The 21,825-nt window shown below is 37.3% G+C and overlaps 1 protein-coding gene across 1 annotated transcript in view; it reads left to right on the top strand.

Moving 5' to 3' along the window:
* UBR5 (ubiquitin protein ligase E3 component n-recognin 5) overlaps window positions 1-21,825 on the top strand; it is an 84,414-nt gene that overhangs the window by 45,650 nt on the left and 16,939 nt on the right. Inside the window, exons 19-41 of the mRNA XM_057422141.1 lie at window positions 3,713-3,856; window positions 3,955-4,066; window positions 4,272-4,426; window positions 5,345-5,542; window positions 6,576-6,786; window positions 7,406-7,450; window positions 9,943-10,069; window positions 11,346-11,497; window positions 11,892-11,987; window positions 12,422-12,545; window positions 12,875-12,972; window positions 13,853-14,001; window positions 14,430-14,521; window positions 15,434-15,580; window positions 15,676-15,794; window positions 15,875-16,001; window positions 16,102-16,231; window positions 16,458-16,618; window positions 17,172-17,411; window positions 17,594-17,717; window positions 18,457-18,568; window positions 20,245-20,376; window positions 21,269-21,526. Coding sequence (XP_057278124.1) covers window positions 3,713-3,856; window positions 3,955-4,066; window positions 4,272-4,426; window positions 5,345-5,542; window positions 6,576-6,786; window positions 7,406-7,450; window positions 9,943-10,069; window positions 11,346-11,497; window positions 11,892-11,987; window positions 12,422-12,545; window positions 12,875-12,972; window positions 13,853-14,001; window positions 14,430-14,521; window positions 15,434-15,580; window positions 15,676-15,794; window positions 15,875-16,001; window positions 16,102-16,231; window positions 16,458-16,618; window positions 17,172-17,411; window positions 17,594-17,717; window positions 18,457-18,568; window positions 20,245-20,376; window positions 21,269-21,526 — 3,253 coding nt within the window. The remainder of the gene's footprint in view (window positions 1-3,712; window positions 3,857-3,954; window positions 4,067-4,271; window positions 4,427-5,344; window positions 5,543-6,575; window positions 6,787-7,405; window positions 7,451-9,942; window positions 10,070-11,345; window positions 11,498-11,891; window positions 11,988-12,421; window positions 12,546-12,874; window positions 12,973-13,852; window positions 14,002-14,429; window positions 14,522-15,433; window positions 15,581-15,675; window positions 15,795-15,874; window positions 16,002-16,101; window positions 16,232-16,457; window positions 16,619-17,171; window positions 17,412-17,593; window positions 17,718-18,456; window positions 18,569-20,244; window positions 20,377-21,268; window positions 21,527-21,825) is intronic.

Below are 21,825 nucleotides of genomic sequence, written 5' to 3'. Positions count from 1 at the left end.
TGGTGACTTAAGCAATGGTTCTTACTTCTCCAGTGAGATTGTGAAGAGTTACATGTGTTGTGACTGACTTTCACATATACAGCAACTTAATATTCAGGTGAATCTCATGTAACATACTAACAGATTTATTTTTTATTTTATTAATTAGAAATGCTACGCTTCATTAGTAGGACTGTAAAGTTGTTTGATCTATTACTTTATTTTGCCCTTGTAATTTTTTCATTTTCTCTCTAGTAAACCTTTGCTCTTAGTGCTGTAGAGGGAAACACTGTTTCTCCTTTGGCATTGTAGTGTGATGTTAGGAGGGATCAGGTCATCTAGACAGTTCTCTGATTGGCTTTTCAAAAATCAGAACAGGAAAGCCAATAAAGGTTTTGTACAAAATGAAGAGATTGGGTTGCTTTCTGCTGGATTCAGAGAAGATAAAAAAAAAAAATGTTACCAGAAGAGAAAATAACTGTCCACACTAGGCACGTGGATTTAGTCCTTCTGCTTACATCCCTAATGGTTTACTTGTTCAGGAGTGGAAGATTTGCCTTGAGCAGTATCTTTGAAAGGAGAAGGCCCACAGTGAATTTTCATTATCAATTTTGGGTCATTTCTGCAAAAGGGAGTGTGGAGCAAGTTAAGTCATTGAAATACTCAAGTTTCTATAAATGAAGTTTTGAGATCTAATTGAAGTTGCTTAAACCATTGTTTGCCTCATATCAGTTTTGGGAAAGCCCTGTTGTCTCTATCTGTCCTTCATGTTTTGGATCCTAAGATCTTCAAGACAGCGAGTTTTACTGTTTCTGTATACAGTTGTAAAAGTGTCTTTGTGCTGTGTCAAGAGCTACTATAACAAAGAAATGAGTAAAGTGTAAGTCTGCTAGATACACTCTTGGATTTAGTCATCTTTCTCCTTGGAATATATTCCAGTCTCATTACCATTTAAATCCGTCATGGGCTTGGAGCAAAACTAAGCCTTTGTTCCTTAAAGTATGTCATTACATGGAGGAGACGATGATTATAAGATTATCCACCTAATGGAAGACTGAAATAATGAAAAATCTTGGCACTTGTTTCTTCTGTTGTCTGCAGTGGTAAGAAATATGATGCAGTCATCTTTCACTGCCATTTAGAAAAGATACAGGCTGAAATAAGCCTTCGTTACTGCTCACTGATATCAGGGGAATAGAAGTTGCTTTTGTCCATCCCATGCACTTTCAGATACCTGCCCGCATTAGCTTCTGGATCTCCTCTACTGGAAGGCTTAAATGGTGTTTTGAACCACAGTTAGAACAAAAGGGTAGAGAGCCTGGGTTGGAGCTGCCTTTTCTTCTTTGGTGTTTTGTTTTGGTCTGAGGCTTTCTATTGGCAGTGTCCAGGGCCTCCCCAAGCGACTTCTGTTCATGAAAGTTATCCTTAATCCGGTGAGACTTCCATGTATTACCAGTTTTGCAGATCCTATGCCCAGAAAGTTTATCAAGTACTAGAGATCTTGTGGAACATGAATTTCAGTAGAGTAGTTGTTTAACTTGTACTTTGTATTGTTTCAGTCAGTCGCTTGAACATTGTATTTTTTGTTTGATTTCTGTCTGAGATTGAAGTCTTTCATTGAGAAGGTTAAATTGAAAGAGCTCAGGCTGGATAGAATCCCAGAAGAGTTATCTATTAGGAAAGAATTATCTATCTATTAGGAAATTTTTTAATCTTTTTAATCTTTAAACTTTTAATCTTAATTTTAAAGAAATGTGTCGGTATTTCTTTGGAAGTGCTTATTCTACTTTGAGGGTAGAGGGAGGAGCCTTTTCTGTGATGTTAAAATTTTTTCCATTCCAACAAAGAGATAAGACATAAAAATTATGTTTACCTGGTTTTCTGCTGCTGTGTCTTTAGAGAGAATATGGTGATTCTGGAGAGGGAAAGAATCTACAGATGATTGGTGGATCCAGACAGGTTTACTGCTGAAAGGCTCAAGTGCTGGTAGTCAACTTAGGCTTAGTAGCCTCTAAATATACCAGTCTTTAATGTGATTTTTAGTGAACAACCATACGAGAGAACAGGGGAGGAGAAGTGGGGCTCAGGATCTGCTTCCACTTTTTGAGGAAGGGACTTCAGAGGAATGTTTTCTGCCAGTGTGCTTTGGCATTGTGGCTTAAAGGAGTGTGCTGGTGGGTTGATATAAGGGTAAAGGAGACAAATAAAGACATAAAGAATGTATGTCCATCTTTCAGCTTATCAATTTCTTTTTCTTTTACATTAAAAAGAAGGATCAGATCTCTTTATCCTGTAGCTGAAAACGCTCTGAAATGGATCTTGCATTTGGGGAAGAAAACCTTTAGACTTCCATTTTTGTTGCTTAATTTTAATTTGTTTGATTCCATTATTTTAGTTTAGTCCTCATAAGGCAAACATTGCCTGTAGAGTTCTGTAAAATGCTTGTTTCTAATTGATGAAACTTTTGCATTAGCAATATGAATGGTATAAGTACACTAGTTCTGTAAGCTAAAGTGTTGACATCCTTTAGACTCTTGCATTTTATTTTTATTAATGTATTTTTCAATGAATTCAGACTTACATAATTTCAATTAAAGAAGCAACTTACCTATCTTGTTCAGTGCCAATCCATTATACCACATCTCTGTTTTGGAGCTTGTTATGTACAATTCCTATCAGGTGTTTCACTCAGGCTCCTAGTTGCTTGCTGCGTCAATGGATAGTTTTATTTTCTTTCTGTGCAAAGGCCAGTAGCCATACTAGTAGCTATTTAGTTACAGAACTGCATTTTAGTTACCTTATGAAGAGGTGAAGTTCTTCTCAGCCAAATCAAAGTAAATGTATTTTCCACTTTTTAAAGCTACATGATTTTTTTTCTTGAACCATAAAATGGGAAAGAAAAAATATTTGGCATGTGGACTTTGAAACAGTCACCATAGAGTTCCAGCACTTGAAAAACTGGAACATTTCTCTGAACATGTGAAAAGTGATGCAAGTGGTAACATTGCATTAAGAGCAGACAGAAAGCATGTAAAAGAAAACTTCTAATTATGGAGATAGGAAGCTTTAAATATTTGGAGATTGTGCCTTTTCTTAAGGTGTGTTTCTTCCCCCCACCCCAGCCCCTGATTATAAATTTGAAACGTAGTAAATGAGATTTCATACATTTTGCTAGAGGTTGGCCATTTACAATCTTCTGTTTGCAGAAGCAGCCCAAATTTGTAAAGTGTTTTTAGCAGCATTTAGTCGTTAAAAAAACAATCCCTACATGTCAGAGTAGAAGCTGTGGCTGTGCCATTGGCATGTGATATCAGACTTACGAGTTAGTCTGATTACCGTGAAAACATCTAAATGTACCTTGATTAATATTTTTTACAAAAACATTGTTTTTGTGTAGTGTTGTCTGGCAAGTCTCAATAGAACTCAGCCCTTGTAGTGTCTAGATCAGAGTTCATGGATCTTTAGAGTAGGTCTGAATTTTGAAACTTCTGGGTAGTATTGTTACAGCCATCGGTGATTCTCTAGTACTTGTACTAGGGTCTGTGCTCTGAGAGGGAATTTTCACTATGTGGGGAGCAAGTGCTTTGACTCTGTCTACAATAAACTTTGTTACTAATACTTTCATATTTGTTTTTTCTTTTCCTGATAAAGGTCTAATTTATTTTGAAGCAAATCAACCTATACTGTTTCTGTTCAAAGCTTTTGGTAAAACTGTAATGTGTTCTGCTTGTAGGTGCTAAAAGTGGATGGTGCTTATGTTGCTGTTAAATTTCCGGGCACGTCCAGTAATGCGAACTGTCAGAGCAGTTCTAATTCAGATCCTGATCCTTCTTCTCTTCTCCAAGACTGTAGGCTGCTCAGAATAGATGAATTGCAGGTATGTCTTTGTGAAACACTTTAAAAAAAGGTTTGGGTATTCTGAAATGTCAGCACTGGGAGTTTAATTACATCTTAAAATTTAATGCGTGTTTTCAGGTTGTAAAAACTGGTGGAACTCCCAAAGTTCCTGACTGTTTTCAGAGGACACCTAAAAAGCTGTGTATTCCTGAAAAAACAGAGATCCTTGCAGTAAATGTAGATTCAAAAGGTAAGTAGGACTTACCCTGTAAGATACTCTGTTAGAGCCTTTATTACCTGTTTCTCTTCCTAGTGGAAACCAACCATTGTCAAACTAACATAAGCTGTTGTTTCCATTGATACTGGTGATTCCTTAAAAGTGCTTTAGTTAGGAGTTCTTTTACTGGATGCGATCAGTAAAAGACATTAACATTTTTCTTCGTGTATCTTTGAAGGAGTGCATGCTGTTCTGAAAACTGGGAACTGGGTTCGATACTGCATATTTGACCTTGCCACAGGAAAGGCTGAACAGGAAAATAATTTCCCTACTAGCAGCATTGCATTCCTGGGGCAGAATGAGAGAAGTGTTGCTATTTTTACAGCTGGACAGGTTTGTGGTTTTGTATCTCAATAATTTAACCTCACTGCACTTAACTTTCCATCATCTTTGAATAGGATGGTACAGCCTTTTGTAGGGCTTTTCCAAAGACTGGCAAAGAAATAGTTCTTCAGATGGGTTATGAAAGACTTGCTGCTACCATAAATATTTTTAAGGCATGATGGAAATATCAGTCTAACTCACTTAAGCACTTCTAATAATCTCACTCAAATTCTACCTTGAATACAGAGTAAAAAAGGGGGAAAAACTTGACAGTAGTTCCTGTGTTAGTGTATACTTGTCATCTAGTTATACTTTGAAATTGGGTCAGATGAAAATCCACTCCTTCAGAATAAATGGAAATATTAAGAAAAACCCAACTGTATTTGACATTAAAAACGATATATTGAAGTTTTATGCAACTCTTTCTACTATCTGGTGTTAAGTATCTTATCTGATTATACAACTTGATTACACTGTGCTAGGCCTTCATGAGGAGGGCTGATTAAAAAATACTTGAACTCTTCTAGTAACTTCTGCAGATGTGATACATTTTGCTTAGGATAGTCGAAGGAAATACTTTTGGCAAAAGAACTGAAATAGAATGTTTCATTTTAATATATTCAACTTTCTCTGAAGCATTTAAGTAAACTAAAAGTATAGGTACTATGAGTTTCATTGGTAAAGAATATAAAGCATCAGGAAATACTTTTAATAGTATTTAGTACGTTAAGCACATTTCAAGCATTTGAGAAAGGAAGTGTGGTATCTTATTCTGCCACTTGTCATGATAGGAGACAATGATCTAAGTGAGAATTTAGGGTAAACTGTTGTCATTACTGGCAGTCAAGCAGAACTGGACCTTTTGGGACAGATAATATTCATAAATTGTAGAGACTTAATGATAAAAACTTTTTTTTCCAAATGTAGGAATCTCCTATTGTTCTTAGAGATGGAAATGGTACAATCTATCCAATGGCAAAAGATTGTATGGGTGGGATACGAGACCCTGACTGGCTTGATCTTCCACCTATTAGTAGTCTTGGAATGGGTGTTCATTCCTTAACAAATCTTCCTGCTAACTCGACCATCAAAAAGAAAGCTGCTGTTATCATTATGGCTGTTGAGGTAAAGTATTCTCTTTACTACAGAACTATGTACTTTTTTTTCCTCTTGCATTAATAAAGTTATGTGTAAAGCAACTTTGTGTTTAGATACCGATTTGTAATTTCACTATTTCAAAGAAACTGATTTCAACTGAAGATTTTCTTAGAAACAAGAAAGTACAAATATGTTTCTACAGTAGAGTGAAAGATCCATTTTGAGCATTACTTTTAAAACTGTTATCTTTTTATGCTTATTGCCAGTGTACAGTTTTATTTGTTTTATGAGTGTATAGTTTTTTACTGATGGATCCAACAACTTGTTTTCTTGTGTATCATATATTTGGACCATACATTAGGAAATTAAGCAAAGATATTCTGTCCTTCTCCCCAGTCACCTGTAGAGTTCTGTACTCATCTGTGCTACTGTATGAATAGGTCTGTTGTGAATTTATTTATCAAACTTGTATAAAACCACAAGTAATTTGGTGCACTTAGATCTGCTGTGTGCTGTGCTGCCACCAGGAGGTACTGTGTACCTGTTAGACTATGATTCATTTCACAGTGGAGTATTCCAGCGCTGTAAAAAAACTTGTTGTATATGGGGTGAGCCTCCCAGACCTTCAGCAACTTCTGTTCATTCGCTTTTCAGCATGTATATCACTTGTTTAAAACAAATAGGTAGGAGCTAATTGATGTAGACTCCTTAGTTTTTCAGTTGTACCACTTTTCCTGTTACATGTAGCCATGAAGTAATCTGTTTTAAGAACCCAGCTCTGAAGCCAAAGGCATAGTTTTGTGAGCCTGATAGTTTTGGCTGCTTAAGCTTCTCCTTTCCTTTTAATTTGTCTGTGCCCTGAATGCTTGCTGATTTCTGTTTTTTTTTATCAGTGGTATAATTGAGATGATGTGTATTCTCAGCGGTTCCTGTACTAACTTCCAGCTAATGTCCTAGATTTAGGCCTTTCTATTAATTCCAGAAAACTGGAAGTTAGGAAGCTTGTATGTCTGCCTTTTGTATTTTAAATTGTTAAAATACTTTATTCTTTTGAGTACAGAAACAAACTTTAATGCAGCACATTCTTCGATGTGACTATGAGGCTTGCAGACAATACCTGATGAATCTTGAACAAGCAGTTGTCTTGGATCAGAATCCACAAATGCTGCAGACATTCCTTGGCCATAGATGTGATGGAAACCGCAATATTCTGCATGCTTGCGTGTCTGTATGCTTTCCAACCAGCAACAAAGAAACAAAAGAGGAAGAGGGTGAGCTCAAAAATATAATGAAAATACTGTGAAAATAAACTTTTTATACATTTTCAAGAACATTTGAAATAAAGGCTGTATTCTTCCTGTACAGGTGTCTTAAAGTTTGGGACCTAAAATAGGTCCTAGCCTTTCAAAGGTGCTGTGACAACACTGTTATTACTCTCATGAGGATTTGTAAGAATTGTCTAGTTAAGAATACTAAACAGTTTTTATTGATTCTAAAGAACAAACTTTTCACATCCACATGTTGATTGTGGATGAAAACAAATGTTTTTCCACCTTTCTATCACTAGTATCCCTGTTATTTCACTAACAAGCTTTTAAGAGAAACAGTATTCAATATTTTTCAAGTTTTGTAGTATATGTTAATGCCTTCAGTAGGAAATGCTACTTGCAGTTGACATGTATTAAGAGATGTGAAAGAATGGCCTTCTGTTAATGCCACTTACTGACACAGTTAAATACTGTTATGTAAGAAGTATGCTAACAGAGCAAGGTTGCTAAGTCAAGCACTCAAAAATTAGGAAATGCCAGAATGAAGTTTACCCCTGTGCTGTGCATGGGTGTGCATTGTGAAATGGTCTTTAATTACACCGTCATACTATTTTTTCCACAGGACTACCTCATTCAGTGCACAAGATGGACGGTGCTCACCGAATGGGTAGCTATTCAATATTTCTTTTTATCCTCATCATTCAGTGTGTGGCCCCATTCCTTATTTATTGCACACCATACAAACCCTGCACTGGATAATGAATGAACTTCCTTGTGGGATTTTGTATGGTGCTGTCATTGAATTTTAGTCATTTATAGACCTTAATTGTTCCTCATAACCCTGTTTATAAAATGGGGGTAATGCTGCAGCTTTCTCATCTCTTGCTTGAAGTTTTATTATAGTTTGAAGTTTTTATGTATTCAAAGCTATTAACTAATTTTGAAGGTTCTGCTTGAGAAGCCTAGGGCCTGGTCTAATTTTTTTTTTTAGTAGGTATTATTTCAAAACACTTTATTCTACAGCTGGATTACTGGTACTTTTAGTTGTTCTCTGAATGTTAATTATTTCTGTGAGTTGGGCACCTTTCAGGTGTCTAGAAATGAGTAAAATGTATCATGATCATAGTGCTGTGTGTTGTTAGATGTAGCAGAAATAGGTTCCAGTTCTCCAAAGTGGTGTTCAGTGGCATTAAACAGAAGACAGTGCTTCCCCCTCTCCTTGCCAAGCTGTCGCTGCCTTACTACGCAGCTTTCAAATGTTGTAGCAAACAAGGCATAAACAGCTTCCTCATTGTACAGCCCTTCATCTTTAATGTGTCGTCCATCCTGTGCACTGATTGAGGCAGGGGTCTTGTTGTGGGGGCAAACAGCTCCCCCCTTCCCTCCAAAAAAACCCCAACCCAGACCAACCAAACAAAACCTAACAAAGAAAGATTATTTTACTGTAAGCACGCAAGGAAGCAGAAATAAGGATGCATGGGCAAACTTAATCTGACTTTTCCTAATTTGAGTGCTTGTCTTTGCAATCTTGACGTTTTTTCAGTAACTTCATTTGGATGTAATTTAACTTTCTGAAAAATGAAAAACATGAACCTGATAGACTTCTAACACCCCTCTGCCTCTCTCTTTCCCATCATAAAAATTCTTTTAAAAGGGGATTCATATCTTTAGAGTCAAGTCACATCCACCTTCTGCTGTAACTGTTAGCAATGGATATTAAGACAAGCTTATTTTCTGTTCATCATCTGGAGGGCAGTGCTGATTAATGTTACTGTCTGTAAGTTGTGCAGCCATCTGTTAAACTGAAAAGACGTTTGATTTAGGAGTTAAGGCTTCAATTGCAGACTCTGGATATGATGTTCCTTAACAATTACAAAACATACTGCTCCTTTCCAGCTAGTACCTGCCCGAGATTCTTCACTCTTCTTCATACAGATTCCTCCTTAAGTGCCAGAAAGGGAATATTATGGGCAGGGATGAGCTTTTTCATTCTTGGATCCTGTGCCTAGTTTTGCCATAGCTCCTGCAGTGCTGGATTAAAGAATTGCAGGAAAAGTGGCCCCAGACCTGCAAAACTGCTCTGTTTCTCTGTGATTTAGTATCTCCTTAGTCTTGCCAGTAGAGAGGATCTTGGAAAAGACACATTTAAAAGAAAGGTCCAAAACATGTCAAATCATTAAAGAGTCATGATACTAAATGTCAGATAATTTTACCGAACACATACAAACTGAGGGTTTTTTCTAGAGAACTGGGACAAAGTTCATTGGACAAATTAACAGCAAATTACCCTTAAAGCCAAGGCATTTGCAGTAGGTGAGTCTCTGAAAATGAATAGTGACTTCAGGGGCAGAGCAGTGAAAATTCAGCTGCAGTTTACTGCTGGACGAAGGACAGGTGAAATCTGTTTGTTGCAGGGAACAGTTGTATTGCTTTGTATTGCTAGAGGATCACTCTCAAGAGCTGTGACCCCCTTTGTGAGGGCTCCAGAAGTACTGTGTGATCACAGTGGCTGCTTCAAGTCGTACTGTAACTGTGTAACTCGGCAATTTTTTACATTCTGTATAGCACTTGGCACAATTCAGCCATGTTATGTCGAGGACTTTTAGACATCATGGTACTTAAGGGTTTAGATGTTGGAAGAAATGCTCGTTTTGTCTTATGTAAACTGAGTGTGCTACCTTATTATACTCGTAACACAGTTTTCCTAAGCATGCTTGTAAGTAGAGTATCTTAGAAACTCACGACTTTGCATTGTTGTCCATAGCTGCTCATTGTGAAGTGTGGGGAGGGTATTTTTACGGTGTTCCGGTTATTTTTTTGGTTGACAATACTTTTGAAGCCTTGACTCAGGAAGTGTCTGGAATCAGCTATGTGAGATGTCTTTATCTCTTGCTGATACTGAAAACTAAAAGCTTATTCTGCAATTTGAATGCCTTCAGTTTCCTTCCTTGATGGCCTTTTAGCAGCCAAACCCAGTGAAAATCATGGTTAAGCTTGTCCAAAATAAAAATTTATATATGAATCTGTCCCTCTAAAAAATATAAATTAATAAAAATAACGCAGGGAAGGTTTTATGATTAGTGATGTTTCATACTTTAGTCCTTCCTTATAATTTTCCCAAGTAAAATGCTGGCACTAATGCTTTTTCTCATCTTTCAGAAGCAGAGCGCTCTGAAAGGAACACATTTGCGGAAAGGCTCTCAGCTGTGGAAGCTATTGCAAATGCAATCTCTGTGGTATCAAGCAATGGGCCAGGAAATAGGGCAGGATCATCAAGCAGCAGAAGGTAAACTGACTAATGCTTTATTCTTGTTTTCTGTATGCTGATTTCCATATTAATTACCAATCTCAGTGATTCTTTCCTTCAGTCTAGTTAGACAATGGGCTCTGTTGCTACTTGCAAGTCAGATTTCACTTCTTCAAGTACCAAACTAGAGTTCTAGTGGGTTTTTTGAAGCCATTTCTGGTGTGAAAACTAGTGGTGGGAGGATAAGTTCTAGTCCTCTTTACTAAGGGGAATTAAATTTTATTGCGGAAGTACTGTTATAGTGTCCAGGCTTTTTTGCTTTTAAGAGAATTTTGAGGGAGGTGGTCTCTTACACAGACAAAGAATACTGCAGTCAACATGACACCAGTGGGAAAGAACTTAAGTTGATTCTTTTTACCCTAAGTATTTATATTGTAGTGGGAGTCCTTTGTATCTAGGTGGCTCTAAAGGATAGGTTCCTGACCATGACAGAATCCTAATTTCTGATGAAATGTGTGTTGTTCTTCTTTCCATGATGGAAATAGAGTGGTGCTCTCCGTGAGGGAATTTGATGGTTATCTGTACTGAGTTCTAGTTAGTTCAGAGAACTCTGGAGGAGGGCATAGTACATTTTTTTTTTCAGTTAGCTGTGTAGTCAAAGCAATTGAAATGAAAGGATGTTGTTATCCTTCTCAAGCTGCAGTTCTTACCCCCATGATATTTTTGATAACGGGAGATAAGTGTGAGGATTGAAACTTCCCCCTCGGGTTCTGTCGGAAACATTACTCTTAAGAGGTAGTGCATTAAAAAATAAAACAAAAACCAAAGCTACCTTTACGTTTGTATCTCTGTATCATACTGGGTTCTTTGGCTTCTACCTCACTCCTACTACCTTTCCCTCTAGGAAGATGATGCAGCATTTCTCGAAACTGTATTGACTGTTCTCAGTAAAGTAGTGTTTCACGTTAAGTAACCTTAAACAAGTAACTCCTTTCAGATTTATTTTTTTTTTTCAAGACCCATTTTTATTCTTTCATTAACCTCTTCTTGCAGTGAGATTAAAAAAAAGCCCAGCAGCAGCAAGAGCCAATCCTTGCACAATAACACCCTAGCAATGAGTTTAGGGTAAAACCAATGTCAAATAGAAGTAATAATACCCCTCAGCTTATGCTTTTTATTCTCATTATTCTTTACGCTGAAAAAAAATGGAGATAAGAAGAGTTTGGTTTCCTTTTTCAATGTGCAATTCTGTGTTTAAAATGTTCTAATTAAAAATACAGTCTCATTTTCATTTATACCTTTGTTCTGTATTTAGTTTGAGATTAAGGGAAATGATGAGAAGATCTTTGAGAGCTGCTGGATTGGGCAGGCATGAAGCCGGTGCTTCATCAAGTGATCACCAGGACCCAGTTTCTCCACCAATAGCTCCTCCCAGCTGGGTTCCAGATCCTCCGGCAATGGATCCAGGTAAGTGTTCTCATGTATTATATTAAGACTGTAGAATGAAAGATTTAATAAAGGCAACTATGGCTTTTAAGATGAATCACTTAAATTCAGCTTGAGACTGAAATACCTTATGTCATTGAGGTAGCAAGCAGTCACTGAGGTAGCTTTTGAGAGTTTACTTAGACTTAACGACTGGTTTTTAGTCCAGTATGTGTCTTTCTAATGCTGGTGTCAAACTTCTGCAAAGTGTGTTTTGTAACACTGAGTTACATTACTAATCAAGGAATATGGCCATCTGTAGGAAGTGCCAGTTAAATACAGAAAGCCTGCAGTGTGCTAGACATTGCAGAAAGAGCATGTTGTTAGGGATGTTTTTATGTATTGATATACATCCTGCTGTTCTGTTTACTAAAAGATGGTGACATTGATTTTATCCTGGCCCCCGCTGTGGGATCTCTTACCACAGCAGCGACTGGCACCGGCCAAGGACCTAGCACCTCCACGATACCAGGTGAGGACATACTGCTTCTCTGACTATGCTTTGGAAGGAAAATTATCTCAAAAGCTGTTTTTGCCTGCACAGACTTCCTGCATATGAAAATGCCTCTTATCAGAGCAAGATTGGATTGAAGCAGAATTTCACAAGTGTGCAGAAAGTAAATGAAGCACCAGGCTGTGTTTTATGTAAAAATTATTTTTACCTTGGGAATGGAAAACATGTAAAAATATGGTAATCAGTATGGAACTGGAATTACTGTCTGTATTTCAGAATGTGATTTGGAACTGAAATTTACTTCAGTGAAATGTTGCTGAAACTGGCAAACCATTGACTAGTCAGGCTACTGATTAATTACCCCAGTGAAACATTGAATTGTTTGTTTTTAATAAGTAGTCATTTTTGAGGAAAAACTGTTTCTCTGCAACTTTTCTTTTTTCTCATTACAGGTCCTTCTACCGAGCCATCTGTAGTGGAATCAAAGGATCGGAAGGCAAATGCTCATTTCATACTGAAATTACTATGTGATAGTGTTGTTTTACAACCTTATCTTCGAGAATTGCTGTCAGCTAAGTAAGGATTTTCATATGAATTCTCAATATCCTTTGTAATGTTATACCACATGAAATTTATTACATAGAAGCCTTTTAGAAAAGGTTATTTAAAGGTGCATTAGTTAAATTGGAGAATGTTAGACTATTGGCTGTATTTGTGGCCTACCATCCCTTAACAATAGGTCTATTTCACAAAAATAAAACACATAAAAGAGTGCTTATTCACTCTGTGGTTTTTCTGTTTGCACAAGATTAGCAGTGCTAATTTTTCATAGTTTATTTCCTACCTTTCTTGTTAGAACAAAAAAATTCAGTGTGTTTTAACTTGTCTGCTGTTCTTATCCCTAGGGATGCAAGAGGCATGACACCATTTATGTCAGCAGTTAGTGGCCGGGCATATCCTGCTGCAATTACAATTCTAGAAACTGCACAGAAAATTGCTAAAGGTACACCAGTTTCAGTAATTACTAGCCTGTGGTTTCCTTCTAAAGTTCTGCATGTGTGCAGATTCATTATTAACAGTGCTTTTTTGAGTGTGGAATTACATGTGTTTGAGCAGCGGGTAATGGTGGTGAACATCTCTTTCCAAAACACTGCATATTGCTTTATGTTTTGGAAATGTGCCTCTTAAGGAGTATCTTCCTCTTTTGCAGTGAGTATATTACAATAGATTTCTATGAATATTACTGCTTTTGTGCTCTTCCTAGTCTTTTCAGCATTTCATTGATTTACAGACATCAGTGGGTTATGGTACTGCTTTTCAGTAGCTCAGAGGTATCACCTGGAACTTCTCTTTGAATTGGAAAAAAAACAATATGATAAAGCACTGTGCCAAGCTAGATCGTGTTCTTGAAAAGACTTCTGTATAAACACATTTTGTGACTCTCTTTCAATGTTGCTATCTAATTGTTTAAGAGAAAATATATGAAGTTGAACTCAACAAGAGACTTCAGCAGATTAGAGCTGCGGTGTGACAAGGCCTTACAGGACTGTGGGTATTCCTTATAAGAATATTGCCCGTGAATTACTTTTTAATCCTTCAAAATAGTGGTCCACTGACTTGGTTAGAATGTCAGTGAATTTAAAAGTGGGGCAGAGTTGGTGGTTGTATTTTTCAGTCAGGATTTTGAAGCAGCATCTGTAAGAAATACCTGTAACGTGATGAGCAGAAAGCTTTCTCAAGCAATTGTGACAGAGACTTTATTCAAAAGTCTAATTCTGTAGGGGATTTTGTAATGGTAGGTGTTTGTACAGTATTGGTTCTGTTGGTGGGGTGTTGTTATTTTGGGGGTGGTTTTTAACACTGGCATTTGATTGTTCTTTTAGCTGAAGCAACTTCCAGCGAAAAAGAAGATGATGTGTTTATGGGAATGGTTTGTCCTTCTGGTACAAATCCAGATGACTCTCCTTTGTATGTTTTGTGTTGTAATGACACATGCAGTTTTACATGGACTGGTGCAGAACATATTAACCAGGTGAGGCTTTTTGTTGTGTTGTGTTTTTTTTTTTTCCTTAAGTAAATAGGAAGGTGTTTCAATCATGGATTGTGTTAGTCTACTAATCTAATCTTCAAATTATTAAAGTTGCATTGTTTAGTCTGGTATGATCATTGCCTCCTCTAATTGCTTTGTACTCTTAAAGCTGGCTGTGTTGGTCAGAGTATGGCTCTTTGTGAGTGTGGCTCTTTCCCCTCTGGCTAACTTTGGCAATTTCATGGAAACAGCTTTTTGCAAACACTGAATATTCAAACTAACAATGAAGTTTCACTTTCTGGAATTAACTTAATTCTAAGTGAAGGCATGAGTTCGAGCAAGTGCTTTTTTCACTGTAACCTGGAATACTGTGAGATTGCAAGTGCTGCAGGGAGAAAACTGTGTAATGTTTTTGGTAATGCTTTTTTTAGGATATATTTGAATGCCGAACATGTGGCCTATTGGAATCGCTTTGTTGTTGCACAGAATGTGCAAGGGTCTGTCACAAAGGCCATGACTGCAAGTAAGTATTGTATTCTCTTTCTTATAATGAAATCAGTATTTTGTGGGTTTGTTTACTGATAGTTAATTTTTTTTCCTTGAAGTGTTCAGATATTTGAGAACAGAAAATTAATAAAATATTTAAAATACCTTTCTTCTGCTCTGCAAGATTTGTTTTATGAGTTAGAATGGGAAGAGTAATCTGAAGCTGTCTTCTACTTTTCACTTTGTAGAATTTAGAGTGTGTAATTCTAATTCTCAAAGTGTTTTATATTCTGAGAATAATATATCTAAATAATAAATTTTTTAATTTTGGATGTCTCTAGCAGTTATCTGAAGGCAGTGAATCCTGATGACAGATCATTTTTGTAAACTTTTAGAAAAGTGTAGCCTATTAAATGCCTAGATCAACTGTAATAAAGGGAAAAGTGAGTAGGCAGTCAGAGGAACAGTCAAGAAGTCTCTGATCAGCCTGGCGAAAGCTTTGAAGCTGCAGAGGTTCTGTGGCACTGTTAGAGGGTGTAAATGTTACGGCATTAATATCCTAGCTATAATAAGCTAACAGATACAGTTATAACAGTGTTGTTACAATTCTTAGTGTTGTAGCAGTTACTGAGCTTTTACTGCATGTCATGAAGATTGGCAGCTTCCTTGGCTGGAAGGCTATTTTGGGGAAGGATAAATGGTCTTGGATGAGTTTCAGTTAGGTGCTATGAAAAGAAATGGGTGTAGGAAACAAGAACAGCAGATACCAGGTGTTGCCACACACAAACTACATTTCTCTTTTTAGCTAGGTTTTGACATCTTGCTGCTGCAATAAACAAAAAACTCTTACCAGGAATGTTAATGTGCACACTAAGACCCTTTGCCTGTGTAGAGAATGTTTGGTACGTTACTGAGAAGTGTTGCAGCTCACCTTTTCTATTTCTTGTAGACTCAAACGAACATCTCCAACAGCCTACTGTGATTGCTGGGAAAAGTGCAAGTGTAAAACGCTAATTGCTGGACAGAAGTCTGCTCGCCTTGATCTCCTTTACCGCCTGCTTACTACCACAAATCTTGTTACCATGCCAAATAGCAGGCAAGTTCATATTTGCAATGCCCAGGGTAGAATAATTGTTATTATTTTTGAATATGTGGTATATCATATCTCCACTAATCAATTTTTCATTATAGGGGAGAGCATCTGCTGCTGTTTTTAGTACAGACAGTTGCCAGACAAACTGTGGAACACTGCCAGTACAGACCACCTAGAATTAGGGAAGATCGTAATCGTAAAACTGCAAATCCTGAAGGTAAGAGCTGTTTCAGTGTAATAAATGGCAAATCCCATGTTTCAGTACCTCTTTCTTAAGTTGCTTTTTTGTCTCCTTAGATTCTGATATGCCTGATCATGATTTAGAGCCTCCTCGCTTTGCTCAGCTTGCTTTGGAACGTGTTTTGCAGGACTGGAATGCACTGAAGTCCATGATCATGTTTGGCTCCCAGGAAAACAAAGACCCGTGTGTATTTAGATATAGTTGTCAATGTAAAGTTTGATGTGATATTGGAGACCTGCTGACTTATATAAAATTCATTCCCTTTCTTTTTATTCTTTCCAAGTCTTAGTGCAAGCAGTAGGATAGGTCATCTTCTGCCTGAAGAACAAGTTTACCTTAACCAACAAAGTGGAACTATTCGCTTGGACTGTTTTACTCACTGCCTCATTGTCAAATGCACAGCAGACATTTTGGTAAGCACTTTTAGCCATATTTTACATAGATTTTCTGAATAATATGAAACTATAGATTATCTCTGGTGATATTCTTGGAGAATAATTTGAAAATGACTTGTTGGTTGTATTTTTGTAAATTTCTAGTGCTACAACTGTGATCTCCCTTTAAATCTTAATGTGTGTCTTGTTTTATGCTTCTGAATTACATGTCACTATATTGGGTTGTAATGACCTGTTTCTACAGCTCTTAGATACTTTACTGGGTACTCTGGTAAAGGAATTACAAAACAAGTATACGCCAGGGCGCAGAGAAGAAGCTATTGCTGTTACAATGAGATTCCTGCGTTCTGTGGCAAGAGTGTTTGTCATTCTTAGCGTGGAAATGGCTTCCTCCAAAAAGAAAAAGTAAGTGAAGTGGTGGGATGCCTGTGAGCATTGGCTGTGGTGGGTTTATTTTTTCAACATTTATTCTTTTATTAAATTAGTTGATAAAAATCAACAGTAGGCAGAAACATCTTAATTTGTGGTCTGTAGGCAGCATAATGCGGAAAGTTGCAAACCTCAAGCCTGCATGTTAGCTAATGATATGTCATGTAGCTTTTTAATACAAAACTTGTTAAACTTACATGTTCATACTGAACCTTTCTGTTTAAAATGTTAGGATTTTTGGAAGAAGGGAGTTTTAACTTAGAACTACAGTCTGTGATTGTCAGTAATAGATTTCGGTATTCAGCCTTAGTCTTGAATTATTGAAGGATGTTTTTAGCTGACTGGAATAGCTGTGCATAGTTGCTATAAATGCAAATGTATGTATCTGTTAAAAATAATTGTCTTGACTTTCTGGAGGGAAAAAATTAAAATTGATATTATTATATTACCATAATACTTTTTTTTGGTGGGGGGTGTGTGTGTTAAAAAGTTATTTAACCTTTATTTTTCTCTGTTTTTTTTCCCCTAGCAATTTTATTCCACAGCCAATTGGAAAATGTAAACGTGTATTCCAGGCATTATTGCCTTATGCTGTTGAAGAGTTGTGCAATGTAGCAGAATCTCTAATTATTCCAGTTAGGATGGGAATTGCACGTCCTACAGCACCCTTTACACTTGCTAGCACTAGTATAGATGCCATGCAGGGAAGTGAAGAACTGTTTTCTGTGGAGCCTCTGCCACCCAGACCGTCATCTGACCAGTCTAGCAGGTAAAATTCACTGAAGCTCACTATTTGTTCTTTTTAAAGACTTGCTAAAGGTGGTTTTGTTCTGAGGCTTTTTATTCTGGCCAAACGTTTTGGAAGTATTTTCCTACTGACATATTTCTACAGTAATTTTAGGTACATAATGACAGCCAAGGGTCCAACCTACTTTTGTTTTGTTTTTAAAGTTCTAGTCAATCTCAGTCATCCTACATCATAAGGAATCCGCAGCAAAGACGAATCAGCCAGTCACAGCCAGTTCGTGGCAGGGATGAAGAACAAGATGATATTGTTTCAGCAGACGTGGAAGAGGTTGGTTTTCTTTTTTTTGTATTTTTTTTTTTCTCAGCACACACCTAATGCATTAGCACATACTTTAATGTCTGAACCAGAAACACATGCATCAGGAACCCCGATTTGCAAAAGATAGAGTAGCACTTGAAGTAGCCCTACTGTGCCGTAAGCATATTGTTTTAGTAGAGGTTTGTAACTTGTTTTGTATTCATCAATATTTAGTCATTTTAGAGTATACCGTGTCTTGCATTTGACAGTTACAGTATGATTTAGAATACTAATTAATACATCTGTTATTTCCTTTTATATATAAACTTGTGCTATATTACAACTCCCTGTTAAAAACTTCTAAGTCTTTCATGCATGGTTGCTATTTCTTAGGTTCTATTAGAGAACTACAGGGTCTTTTATGAAGATGGTAGCTCTTCAATATTTAGAAACTAATTCTAGGTTTTACAGTCAGTTTTACCCTTTCAAAATTAAAATCTAATGTCCAGTGCTGTGTTTTATTTATGTGCCTGATTTTTTTTTTTTTCCCCCCAAAACTGTGGCCTGTACAAATGTAGACAAGTTTTGTGTGGCTATAAGTTCATTTTCTGTTCATGTCAATTCAATTGTGAGCTCATCTTTCTTGGATGTGAGGGGTTTTTTGTTTTCTTCTGTTTTTAATATAAATTTTGCTCTGAGTTTTTGAAAATATGTAGATTATGTCTGATATGGAAGATATTCTAGTATAAAATTACAATGCTCTTTCCAGGTTGAGGTGGTTGAGGGGGTAGCTGGTGAAGAAGACCATCATGATGAACAGGAAGAGCACGGTGAAGAAAATGCTGAAGCAGAAGGACAGCATGATGAGCATGATGAAGATGGTATGTATAGCACATTACTGCTTGGGTAAGCAATCTGTGCATCATAAATAAAAGGTATCTTTGAAGTCACCAGTGATAATGACATGGGAGACTTGCACAAGTAGAGAATCCAAAGGTTTCAGATTATACGTCATAGAATCATAGAATGGTTTGGGTTGGAAAGGACCTTAAGATCATCTAGTTCCACCCCCCTGCCACGGGCAGGATACCACACTCCAGACCATGTCACCCAAGGCTCTGCTCTAGTACCTAGACACCCTCACAATAAAGAACTTCTTCCTTATTTCTATACTGAACTTTCTCTGTTTGTGTAAACCTGTTACCTCTTGTCCTGTTCCTACAGTCCCTGATGAAGCGTCCCTCTCCAGCATCCCTGTAGGCCCCCTTCAGCTACTGAAAGATTGCTGTGAGGTCTCCTTGCAGCTTCTCTTCTCCAGACTGAACAGCCCCAGCTCTCTCAGTCTGCCTTCTTATGGGAGGTGCTTCAGCCCCTGTATCATTCTCAAGGCCCTCCTCTGGACTTGCTCCAACAGCTCCATGTCCCTCTTACGTTGAGGACACAAAAATTGCACACAGTGTTGCAAGTGGGGTCTCAAAACATCTTACAAAAGGAGATAAGGAGAGTGACAGCTTGTAGTAGGCACATTAATACATTCAGTTTTCTCTTTCTGCTGGAGGAGAAAATACTAAGGTGCCAAAGGATAAAAAAAAACAAAACAACAAAACAAATGTTATGTTCCTGGTTAACAATATTTATTTTTCATTTTGTATTTGCTACTGTAAAATACAGACATAACCTATAGAATCATAGAATAGTTAGGGTTGGAAAGGACCTTAAGATCATCTAGTTCCAACCCCCCTGCCATGGGCAGGGGCACCTCACACTAAACCATCTCACCCAAGGCTTCGAAAGTAGCCCAGCTCTTGCATGGTCAATGATAGAATAGTGGTTAATGGTAGATGTGTTTTCAAAAGGGATCTGAATTATGGTGAGCTAGTTTACAAACCAATCAGAAAGTAATAAATTATGGTTCAGTATTTTGAATAAAATGAATCCCCTGTGTATGAAAGTTCTTGCAATTAATATGACTTGTATTTAGTTAGTTGGGGATTAGATGGCTCAAAACTATGTTTTTAAAAAAAATTATCATCTCTTTCTGACTGTGCTTTGTGTTTTCAGTCAATACATTTACAGTACAGAAAATCTGTCTGTTCACTTGCTGAGTATTCAGGACATTTGATTCTCAAAAGTTAAACTTGAATAGAACCTGTATTTTTTTATTACATTTTTTTAAAGTTTTCAGGTATTCCTTAAATATTAATTTGAAACCTTATATGGTTAATTGTGCTAATACATGTGCATGAAGAGTTGCAGAGTCTTTGGCTTCAGTGACTTGTTCTGAGTCTTTAAAGTCTTCATTTTCAGTGTGTGTGTTGAATGTGTATGTGCAGTATGGTGTGAGAGGGCCAGGGGCTGCAAACTGCTGGAAAATAAGAAAATATACTCCATGTGTTGCTGTATGTTTGCATTGCTTTTATGACATCTCCCTTGGGTATCCATTAACTTCTGCTATAGTAAGAGGCTCTGGGTTTAAGATGTCTTATATGAATCACTACAGTCATGCTATTTTTTTCCACATTCTAAACATGAGATGTTTTGTGTATTGTTTTTATAGGCAGTGATATGGAGTTGGATTTGCTAGCTGCTGCTGAAACAGAAAGTGACAGTGAGAGTAACCACAGTAATCAGGACAATGCTAGTGGGCGCAGAAGTGTTGTCACTGCAGCTACTGCTGGGTCAGAAGCAGGTATGCCACATCATCTTGTGTATGATCTAGCTCTTCAAATTCAGATATCAAGTTGTACAGAAAAAATAAATGTGTTAGTGATTTAGTATGGCTTTCACAAGGGCAGAATTTGTCCCTTTGGATCTAGACTGCATCCAGCACTCCAGAGGTACACTAGAGAAATTACTTCACAGCTAGACTGGACAGAGCGAGAATTACCTGGTTATGACATTTTCACATGTACCTTTCCCTTATAATCTTATTTTTTCCCTTTCTTGTATTTTTTTTTTTCTCTTTACCCAGCTTCTTTCGCACCCCACCACCACCTAGCAGCCCCACCCCCCCATTTCCTCACATTTCCTGCTTTTCCATTGCTTTCCCTTTGCCCGTAATTGTACTACACAGACTTTTAGACAAGGAGATGCACCAAGATGCATCCTAATTTTGTTTGCTCTTACAGAGCTTCTGCATGTGTTACAAGAGATTTCTCTGCTTTCTCATTAAATGAAATGTTTTCACTCATTTTTTGGTATAGAAGTTAGATACAGTTTAAAACAAAACAGAAAACCTGACCAATCATTTTAAGCCATTTTGAATGCCAGTGCTCTACTGTCCAGTTTGGAAGCATATTTTTAGAATTCATTGCCTAGGGGCACAATCAGTGAAGAACTTTTGAATTAAATTATTTCTTAGTTTATCTTCTGAAATGTAATTAATTTTACTGCTTTTTCATGAAACTTGTGGAAAGTTAGCAGCGTGTTGCAAGGATAATTTAATAAAGATTTTCAATAGTGGTAATTGAGCCTTTTTAGTATGTGTAATTTTTTCTCTTGGAAAAGTTTTAGAGCACTGACATCATACAGGCACAAATGTGCAGTTGTCAGTTAACATTTATTGCTTGTTTTCCTCACAGGAGCTAGCAGTGTTCCAGCATTTTTTTCTGAAGACGACTCTCAGTCTAATGATTCCAGCGACTCCGATAGCAGCAGCAGTCAGAGTGATGACATAGAACAGGAGACCTTCATGCTTGATGAGCCTCTGGAACGAACCACAAATAGCTCACATGCCAGTGGTGCTGCCCAGGCTCCCCGTTCCATGCAGTGGGCTGTACGTAATACCCAAAACCAGAGAACTACTAGCACTGCTCCTTCTAGTACGTCAGCCCCAGCAGGCAAGTCTGAATAAAATGCATGTCGGTTGTCTCTGGCCTTGCCCCCTCCTCTGTGTTCATTTGTTCTCATAAGGATGAAGTCTTTTTGTTATAGAAGGACAGTGCTGACCTATCTTGACTGTTCCAGTTCTGGTTTTGAATGTAAAAAAAGGAATTATCTGTTGTAGTTCTCAAGATATGAGTATGCTTACTGTAGCCAGTAATTTTGTGCTAGTTACAGTTGTGATGTCAGTAATATTTACCAGTTTATTTCTAGAAATGTTCATGATAAAAGTCAATACAGAAAATATGTAACAAAG

Source organism: Pezoporus wallicus, unplaced genomic scaffold (assembly GCF_028554395.1).
Source record: "Pezoporus wallicus isolate ANWC-B61680 ecotype Strahan unplaced genomic scaffold, APGP_CSIRO_Pwel_v1 contig_13368, whole genome shotgun sequence".
Taxonomy (NCBI): Eukaryota; Metazoa; Chordata; class Aves; order Psittaciformes; family Psittacidae; genus Pezoporus; species Pezoporus wallicus.
Note: the sequence above shows the minus strand (reverse complement) of the source record. Positions and strands in the feature narration are given on the sequence as shown.